This window comes from Astatotilapia calliptera, chromosome 9 (assembly GCF_964374335.1).
Source record: "Astatotilapia calliptera chromosome 9, fAstCal68.1, whole genome shotgun sequence".
In the NCBI taxonomy this organism is placed as follows: domain Eukaryota; kingdom Metazoa; phylum Chordata; class Actinopteri; order Cichliformes; family Cichlidae; genus Astatotilapia; species Astatotilapia calliptera.
The window spans coordinates 19,909,788-19,919,765 of NC_137430.1; the positions used below are offsets into that span (position 1 = coordinate 19,909,788).

Here is a 9,978-nt window from a genome sequence, read left to right on the forward strand (position 1 = left end):
TAAAGTTATAAAGCTGGAAAGTTATATATATAAACAATATAAAGTTTTTAAAAAAGGACAAAGACACTAATCCATCAGACAAGAGGAATCACTGATTAATGTTGCAGGTTTTTTGTATAAGTCCAACATCCCACCTTAATTTTTTCTTGCAATGTTTGCAGCAGAAGCACGCTTTGTGAAAAAAGTATTTGTCTGCAGTTATTTTTTCCATCTGATAGACTGGCTTCAGACATGCTGAGCACATCTCTCGAGAAGCCGGTTGAAACTGAAGAAAAAAAAACAAGACTGACCTTAGTGGAAATGTTTTTTTTTGTTTTTTTTTTAAACCAAAAGCATTTATAGTAAACCACAGTGAAATGAGAAGTGAAAATCAAATATATATTTTGATTATAATGCAAATCAAAGACAGTTTTTAAGATCAAAATAGATACAAAAGCAAAAACCCAAACTTTAAGCCTTATAATTGATCTCTTTTCATACACAGTCATATATGTGACAGCTTTCACATAACGAACAGGTAAAACGCTGCCAATGTGCTCCTATTCAGGCACCGATTTATCAGTCTGATTGATTGGCAGCTTCACTTCTGGGTCTGTGGTGACCTGAATTGTAGATGGACTGATTATGACATGCCTTGTGGACGATGTCACTGTTTCTGTCTGAGAGTTGACCACAGTGGAGGTCCTGGAAGATTAAAACTTTGTTCCGGATCCTTCGGTCTTCTCATGTTTGTCGGTGACTGGTTTTGTTCCTGTGACACAGTCTGTCTGAACCTCGAGCGTGCTGAGCTGTCGAGGACTGAGTGGGATGGAGGTGGATTGTTTCTGACCTTCTTTTCGTGGGTCATTTCTGTTTTGAGCAGGGCTGTTGCATATCAGCGTCTTTGTCGTCCGAAAAGTCTCCTTCAACTTTTGGCTCTGCTGACACGTCGGGCAGATCAAAGCTTCTGGTGGTGCCAGGTCGGTTTTATTTGTCTTTCTAGCTGCTGATTGGATAGTGATAAACGCAGGTGAAGGTGGAGGATTCGACTGAGGTTTCCCAGAGGCTTCATCAGTGCTCGCATCTTGCCTTGCTGAATTAGTTGTGTTTCCCTGCATGGTAGCACTTTTCAGTGATTTTGTTCTGCTTGACCCAATGCTAATTTTATTATCACCGCCAGAGGATGGGGATCCTTGTATAACCCCAAAGGATTCTTTGAACAGACGTGATAAGCCAGCAATATCTGAGTCAGATTTCAGTGTAGAGACGGCATAAAGTGCCTTCTTTATGGCTTCCTCTACATCGAGGATTCTTGCTAAAGTCTCCTCTTTAAGAGTCGTGATTTCCACACTCGCTCGCTCAAGATCTCCAAAAACGTGTGCCATCGATGACTTGTTTTCAGCGCTTTCTCTTGATACTGGCAACCTTTCGTCTTTGTTGTCAGCTCTGACCTTGTTTTGTTTCTTTTTGTTAGAGCTGACAACCCAATCGGGGACGTTCTCAAAAACTCTCCTCAGAGACCTTACATCAACCTCACTTGTGTCTTTTTCAATTTCTTCAACTCGGCTCAGAAAGCTCTGCAGTTCCCGCTGTTTTCGTAAGTTGTCAAATATTTCCATTGCTGCTGGTATGTTCCCTCTCACGATCTCATCCATGTGAACTGACAGTCGCTGTCGGCGCTCGTCGTCAGTCTCAGTTCGCCCTTTCTTTTCCCTCATCTCGACTTTGCTTTCTTGCTTCTTGATTTCTTTCTCATGCTTGTCTCGACTGTCAGTGGTTTCTCCACAGGTGTCACATGATTGATTGCTTGTAATTTCTGCCACATCTGGATCCACATGTGCAAGAACAGACATTTCTTTATTTCCAGCCACTGGTTTCAGGTTTTTGTTGTCTGGTTGGGGGATTTTCAGTCTTTTGGGCTTTACAGGGGCAGTCTTTGTCTTTTTACCTCCAAATTTCTCAAATGCATCATGGAAATCTATGTGACTTTCATCTGCTTCACTCGTATCACTTTTGGCTGCTAAATCCTGGGTTCTTTTCTCCTCTGCCTTGATATCAGAATTATTTTGGGTTGACTCGTTATTGCTTTGTTTCTCCTTCAGATGTTCTGGTTTAGGTGGAATGGCTGGTTTTGGACCAGTAGGCTTTTTGCTTTTCTCTAAAATGAGTCTCGTTGTTGGGTTACTCTGGGTTTCGTTTTGGTGTGGAGGCTCTGGATTTGCTGCAGTTGCCTCTTGTTTCACTGATATTTGACTTGCTTCATTTTCAGTCACAGTGAAAAGCTCGTCAGCACTGGTCGTTTGAATAGACACCACATCCACGTGTTGAGCTTTTTCTCTGTGAGGCTTTGAAGAGTTTCTGTATATCATAGCTCCTTTAAAATCTCCTCTTGTGACATTAACGTTAGATCTTTCTAAAGATTGCAAAGCTGCTTTAATTTTACCATGAAAAACAACTTCCTCATCCTCCTGTTGTGCAGGACTTGTTTCCAAACTTTGTGTAGTGACCATAGGAGTTTCTAAAGGTTGTTTCTGCGCCCCCCTTGCACCTTCCTGACCTTTGTTGCTGCACGATTCAGGAGTGTGTGTTTCCTCAGGAGTAGCATCTTTGTGGCTTGTTTCTATATTTTTGTGCTGGTAATCTGTTTTCTGTGCTGAGGTGAAGTTTTCTTGAGGAAATTCTTCTTCTACTCTTGAGCGTTTCACAGTATCTGCTGTAACCGAGGGAAAGAGCTCCTCAGATGATTTCTGAATAATAGTCTTTTGTTTTTCTTGTGATGACTGATGCAGTGCAGTTTGGAGGTTAGAGATCTCTTCATTCTGATCTACCACCTTGACTAATTGAGCTTCGTGGGCACCAAGCTCGTGATCTTGTTTCTCAAACTTTTCATAGGACTCCTGCGTCGCAACTTTGGGACATGCTTGCTCTTGTGCTTCATCAGTGCATTCACTGCTTGTACTATTTTCCTGCACATGAGACAATACCCCAGAACTGCATTCTGTAGAGACATTTTGACCTGCGTATATATTTTTGTGGATCTTTTTCTTTGCTTGGTGTTGACTTGGGTCTCCAGAGAACATGCTTTTAAGCCTCTTTACATCCACGGGTACCCACTCAGTAGTTTCCTGCACTTGATCACTTTCCTTTTCATGAAGAACTTCCTGTCCAGCCATAGTTTGGTTTTCAGGGAGTTCTTGAACTGCTTCTTCAGTCTGAAGACTTTTTAAATACTCAAAATCTCCCTTTTCAATGCAGCTTTTGAATAGTTTTACACTCCCCTTTACTTTCCCTTCAGGTGTTATTGATCCTGGGCATGTTTGTTCTTGAGAGAGTTCAAGTAGATCACCTTGGACTGACTTAGTAGCAATTTTTATTTCTTTATGGCCTTTTTTACTCATGTCACCCCTTTCCAGCTCTGATTGATCACATTCAGCACATTTTGGAGGGACGAAGCTCTTCACATCCTTCTCATTATGGTATTTGTAGAGGGAGTAAACAATGACTTTGGCACAGTTGTTGTCATCCTCTTGGATTACCACTCCTTTTCTCAGAGAGTTATCTTGATTGAGAATATCCTCAACAAGCTGAACCACACTGGCAGTTCTGAACTCCGTGTCCTTGTTCGCATTGAACTGATGTTGTTGAACAGGTGCCGTCACCGCCGTGGTCTCGATATCCCCTTTGCTGTCCTCCTTTAGGTAAGTGACCTGAGGTTTTAGGTTTACCCGTGGTAGCAGCTGGAGTATGAAGTTTTGGGCACCGCCTTCAGCCACCTCGTCATGTTTTATCTCAGGCCCACTCTCTGATAGTGTAAACTTAGCTTTTTTAGCAATCATTGTCTCATTGACCTCAATGATAAAGCCAAACGATTGGATGACTCTAATCTGGTAGAGGAAATTCAGCGTTTCCTTGATGTTCTCCACCATTGTCTCAATTTCATCCTCGTTCTGACGTCTAATTTTGTCAAATGGCATTGATTCAAAAAGATGGGTTCTGTTTTTAACATTGGTGGTCGTGTTGTCCTCACTTGCACCGCTACCGCTTGTGATTTGAGTTTTTGATGTATGCACAACGGAGGGCTCTCTTTGTATGTTGGTGGAGATAAAGGGGTTGTTTTGAAAAAGAGCTGCCCTTGTTTTAATAATTTCATCATTCTTTTCCAAATCGGATAAGCTTATAGACTCCTCTTCAAAGAGTGCTTCCTCAGTGGAAAACTCATCATTACATGAGAAGTCGCGTTCAGTTCTTTGACTGACATGAGGACATGGTTGTTCACGGGGCTCTGTTGCTAAATCATTGCTTGTGCTTTCATTTTTTCTGTGTATACTCTCACTGCAAGCCATTTCAAATAGCTTTTTTTGTTTTTGGACTTCCTTTGTCTCATCCCCGTTAATAGAAACCTTTCCCTGGATTTTACCCAGATTTGGCCCAGACATGTTCACAGACTGACTCTCAAATATCCTTCTGGTAGCCTGAACGTCTAGTCTGACCGTCTCTTCCTCACACTCTCTGTCAGTGTCTGGACTAATACCAAGAGATTTTTCAGCTTCCATAACCTCTTTAGCACTTTCTGCACGAGGCGTTTCTTTTGTTTCCTCCAGAACAGCCAGCGTTTTACTAAAATCACATTGTTTCTCACGTCCCCCTTCCATGTGCATCTTGGGGGTGTAGTGAGACACTTTGTTACTCGAGCCACAGTTCTCAAATATCAAGCGTTTCGAAAGGACCTCTCCCTCGTATCCAGTTACGTCAGCTGTCATCCTCTCTGAGCTCAAAACTTCAGCAAGCTCTTCATCTACAACATCATCCAGCATCTTCACCTCTGGATGGGTGTGCTTCAGGAGACGCCTCAGTTCACATTTCTGCCTCTGTTGATATAACATTTCTTTGGAAAGCTGGGGCAGATTAGGTTGCGGAGAATTTGTCCTACAGCTTTCTTCTAATTCTGGCTGATGTCTTGCTGAAGGAGGTAATGGTAAATCCTCTTTTTCTTGGACACTTGAGTCTTCTGACATCTTAGAAGAACAAAGGAATGTTTCTTACTGTTTCATCCATTCAGAGAAATTCATGCTCAAGAGCAGTCACACCTACTCACAGGAATGAGAGCCATGCCAGGTGATTTGTTTTCCTCATGCCACGCGTTAGCTGCTTAGCTGAACTCCAAAGCAACCAGCAAGTACAACCACAAATGCAACCACAAAATGAGTAAAAAATAAAAGCGTGAGGAAGTCTGTGAAGGGAATCTGTTTCTTTATTTTGCAGGTAAGCAGCATATTTTGGATTTTTGAGCCAAAGGGAACACGATACTGCTCGCTGTGCAAATTCAGTGTGCACAGAACAATGTGCATCAATCACAACATCATGCAACACCACAGTGACATTGCACTTTACCTTGATTTGGTTTACTCTTTTCCCAGACTCACGTGACACTTTTCGTTCCTGCAAAGAAATAATAATAATTAAAAGAATTACATCAGCATTATTGTTTGGCTGCTGCCAGAAATTCACTTATCAATAATTAATTTATGATATATTATGATGACATATAGATACCAAACTTCAATGTGTAGCTGAAAATCTACACTATAAAGGCTGGTGGAATAAACCTTTAACTCTTTATTTTCATTGCCAAAAAAAATTTTGATTTTTTTTTTTTTACCTTGCATAAAAATCTCTGAGATAATTCTTTCAGTGTGTAAACTTTAAACAAGTTTACTTTCTATAGTTAACGGTGAACTAAAAAGAAGGGGAGATGTGACATGTACCAATTTTACAGGACTGTTTGCTGATTCCTTGGTTCCCGCTTTGGACAGATAGAGAGCTGATATTGCTTTCACCGAGACAGAAAGTTTCTCCTTGGTTTGGACAAAAGAGCTGTCTCTGAAGTCTGCAGCTGACCTCCTCTTTTCATCTGCAGAGACATCAGACACGGGAGCTTTAATGTTAAATTTTGTTATGGCTCTGTTAAGAAGTCAAACTGATCAGGGTTGTCTCGTGACATTTTCATCATCGACACGCAGCCAGATTGGAAATAAGTCGTGGCTCGTTTAACAACATACGGCTGACATCTGTGTTATTAACAAACGGCTCGTGCTATTTGTTAATAACACAGGTCCCAATTCGGGGTCCAGCACTTTCGAAGCTGATATTAACAGCTGTCATGTGGCCGAGTTATAAATGTACTGCTTGTTGTGGAGCAGGAGAGATACCCGACTCTGCTGACACGCATACTAGTTAAAACAGGCAAGTCACTGCAACAACGGTTGACTAAGCATCGAAGTTCAAAGGTAAACAGATGTGTCTCAAAGCTGTTTATGAAAGTACAGATACTTTATGAAATCATGAGTCCACAAGCTGGAAAACACTGCAAAAAAGGCTCTGCGACCAAAGAAGAAGAAACATAAAACTCATTGCAGTATCAGTTAACTAATATTACTAATAGCTACTAATATTTCAGATTTGGGCAACTGTTAAAAATGTGAATAATAGCCATTAGTTTTCAGCTTCTACCATACATACTGTATTAAGCTTCTTTAAGTGCATGTGCCACTCCTTTCATTCAAAAATACAAATCTCTACTCACAGAAGAAGAAATATTCCCAGTTCCTTTCTCCCTATCTTCTTGGTTTCTTCCAAACTTTAGTTGTCTGTTGGTTTGTGTCGTGTCATGGAGCCTCTGCCACTCGCTCCTTCTTTCTGTCCCATTCCTCTCCCGGAAACAGCTGACCCTTTCACCCTCCTGCACTTATTCTGGTCTTGTAGCACACCAGCTATTTCTGTCTGGTTGTGGAGTGGCTTACTATTCCTACACCAAGTTGAGTCATCCAAAGCTTTGACAGAACTCGCTGAAGACAGCTCTCCAAGGCACGTCTAACATCTTTGTTTATTTTTGTTATGTTTTTGTGCCCAAAGATGTTTCTTTCAGAACAAATTTTTGAAAGAGCCACATATGTTTATTTTCTTTCTGATATTTTCATCTTAAGCTGAATCGTCTTCAGCAGTTTGTTATTTGACCCTGAATTTATAGAACCAAACCATATTCATCATAGTTCACTGTTTACTCATTACCTAAATCAAGGCGCTGTATTTCCCGGTTTTATCAGCCGGTCTTTTACCTGGAAGCTTGCACTTTGAAGCTCGCTGTAGCTGCTTTCATTATTGCAACGTGTAATTTATGACATGAACTCGCGTTGTTTGTTTATGTTGCTACTCACGTATCCCTAATCAAACTGTAAAAAGTTTAAATCCGAGCTCTGCTGATAACTACTCAATAAAGAGATAGTCCTTTAATCTTAGAAAAGTGAAACTATTGTTCTGAATGCTTTAAAAAAACATTAATTTTGTCCGTTTCTTTAACATGATAGCAGGCAGGGTAATATGATATTCAGGCTGACACAACCAAAGCTTTGCTGAGCTAGAAAGAAGATACTCACCAGCTTGAGATGCTGCAATTTTTTCAAAATCAATACCCCCTATTGTTCTTTTCCTCTCTGGCCAGTGCTGATTTACTACCTATAGAGAGAAACAATAAAACATCACTGCTGCTAAGTAAACTCATTGTGCATCATAGTTTCTATGTGTCAATACAGTTGCAGGAAAAATCTAAGCATTACTAGAAAAAATATGCTATTACATGAATGAGAAAGAAGTAAGGATTCATTAGACCTAAGGCAGGTCAAGAACCACTGAAGTGTGTGATGGATGAGCCGATCTTTTGTGAAACAAGTGCTCAAAACGATGTTCAAAATGATTTTTCTCACAAACAGCTGAAAACACCTTATTAACTATTAAGCAAACGGGAAAATGAAGTGTTTTCAGTGTGTGTGGTAGTTCTTGGCAAGGGAAACGCTGTGCAGCTAGGAGAGAGAATGGATTCCACCAAATGTTGGGAAATTCTAAATGCGTGTGTCTTTTTCTTCTTCTTCTTCTTTTGGCTGCTCCTTTTAGGGTTCTCACCGTCTCTCTAACGTCTTTCTGCATCTCATCCTTCACTGTATCCATGAATCTTTGGTGGGGTCTTCTGCACATGTTCAAACCATCTCAGCCTTGTCTCCCTAACTTGTTTCCAAAATGCTTAACCTATCCACCAATGAAAGTCTTAGCATCTTCAGTTTTGCCAGCTCCAGTTTTTTCCCACTACCACTCTGTAAACCTTCTTTTCCACTCTTGCTACTATCTTTCTGTCACAAATGACCCCTGCCACTCATCTCCACACAAAAGATCACTCCAAAAGTTCCAGCTTCAGTTTCTTAAAGTATTTAGCGGCAGCATAATACTGAAAGTGAAAAGGTGGTGGTGCAAAATACTTCAAGATGACTGAAGCTGGAATTTCTGGAGCGAAATCAATGAAAGCTTTGTTTATGCATCTTTGCACTTCAAGAAAGAAGAAAGGAATATTTGCTGTATTTACAAATATATAAAAACCCTGATATTTTTCACACATGCTTTCATCGGTAAATATTTGAATTTTTTACCCTTTAAACTAACTGTGGGTCTATTAGGGAATCTTAAAGTAATAATGAGGTTGTATTTACCTTTCGAGTTACACGATCATCCTTCACATCAGTTTTATCAGCGCATGTTTCCATTCCCTGTTCCTCCACAGCGATCTGTACATCCTCAACCTCTCCGTTCATCTTTGACACGTCTGTCGTGTAACTTGATGTGAAGTCTGCAGCTCTAAGGCTGGTCTTTGCGTTGTTTTTAAGAGAGGCCTTTGACTCAAACAGAGCTCTCAAGGCCTCTATGGACCCTGTGCTGCTTTTAAGGCTGCTCATTGATTTGCTGCGGGTCAAATTGGTTTTGGCTCGAGACTTTTCCTTCTCACTGTTTTTCCTCATCAGAGACTCCAGATGAGTCTCTTTACTTTCCAGTCGAGATGGCGTTATCTGAAAAGGATACACAAGGGAGGGAAGTGTGTGTAAATCCAGCTGCAGTGATTATTCTTTTTCCTGCTATGCCATTGATGCTTTTCATTAATTGGACAAACAGCTAAAAAAATCAGAAGTTACCTCCTTTAGCACCTGGTTTGGCTTTCTGTCATCGTTATCTACTGAGGGTCCTTGAATGGATTTGTTCCCTTTCACAGCAGTTTGATATCTGTCACAAACACAAACACCACATTAATGATTTGATGTCACTAATGACCTACAAGTAGCTTAGAGGGGTGCACAGATACAGAGAGACTGATGCTTTTTTTTTTTTTACCTGGCCACCAATTGGGACACTGACGTCGTCTTGTCCCGCAGCCCCGCATCCGTCCAGACTGGCTTATCACATGACGAGCTGAGGCTCTTCAGCGATTGGGTACGCCTAATATTGCTCTTCCATTCCATGATCAGGTCACGGGTGCACACAGTTTGGATAAATCGCCTAGAATACAGACGCATAATCAATAACATTTGATTATGTTTACATTTCAAGTCCCATAACAAGCATTTATCTTCACTTCATTCAGCTCCACTAACTCACAGGTATGAAATGCCTTGACATCAATAATGCATAGCTCTCAGGGAGTGAGAGAGAAGGATTTGGACGTGTGCCTTTCAATTTAACAGCGATGCAGAGTGCAGCAACTGCTCGATGTAAAGACACGAACTCGAGTTTGATGAAAGCAAGATGACGGCGTAAGTAAAGGAAGTTTTGAGAAGAATAGTTACCTTACAGATGTCGGTCAGTGTCTGCTCTCTGGGAAAATCAAAACACTTCCGCAGCATCACAAGACCTGCACACGGTATAAAGGCTCTGCGAGCAAAGTCCTTTTTCTTCCTCATTACCTTCGACTGTAAAATGTTCGATGAGTAGCAAACAGGGTGTACTCTAAATCCACTGACGTTATAAATTAGGAAAACTTTTATCCTGCAATCCTCATTTTGCTCTGCTATTGCATTGTGTTGTGGCTCCTGCGCTCTCAGGGGAATCATTGATGTTAGATTTCAGATTAGCCCTCTGATGTAATTGTGTGATCTTTGAGCAGCAGTACTCTCTCTATTAAGTAAA

General features: G+C 40.9%; 1 protein-coding gene across 2 annotated transcripts; it reads right to left on the reverse strand.

The window, feature by feature from the left end:
- Positions 1-364: 364 nt before the first annotated feature.
- On the reverse strand, positions 365-9,773 carry LOC113029365 (xin actin-binding repeat-containing protein 1). Of its 2 annotated transcripts, XM_080306021.1 has the most exons (8): positions 9,639-9,773; positions 9,187-9,351; positions 8,991-9,078; positions 8,514-8,867; positions 7,413-7,491; positions 5,745-5,890; positions 5,371-5,418; positions 365-4,994 (listed from the first exon to the last, which is right to left on the reverse strand). In XM_080306021.1, exons 2-8 carry the CDS (start codon positions 9,312-9,314, stop codon positions 693-695), a joined length of 5,145 nt encoding a protein of 1,714 aa, XP_080162147.1. In that variant the 5' UTR covers positions 9,315-9,351; positions 9,639-9,773; the 3' UTR covers positions 365-692. The 2 variants fall into 2 exon arrangements, 1 of the variants encoding a protein (XP_080162147.1); XR_013911294.1 differs by lacking the exons at positions 365-4,994; positions 5,371-5,418; positions 7,413-7,491; ... (2 more) ...; positions 9,187-9,351; positions 9,639-9,773 and adding an exon at positions 6,563-6,702 and having other exon boundaries at positions 5,752-5,890.
- Positions 9,774-9,978: the final 205 nt, after the last annotated feature.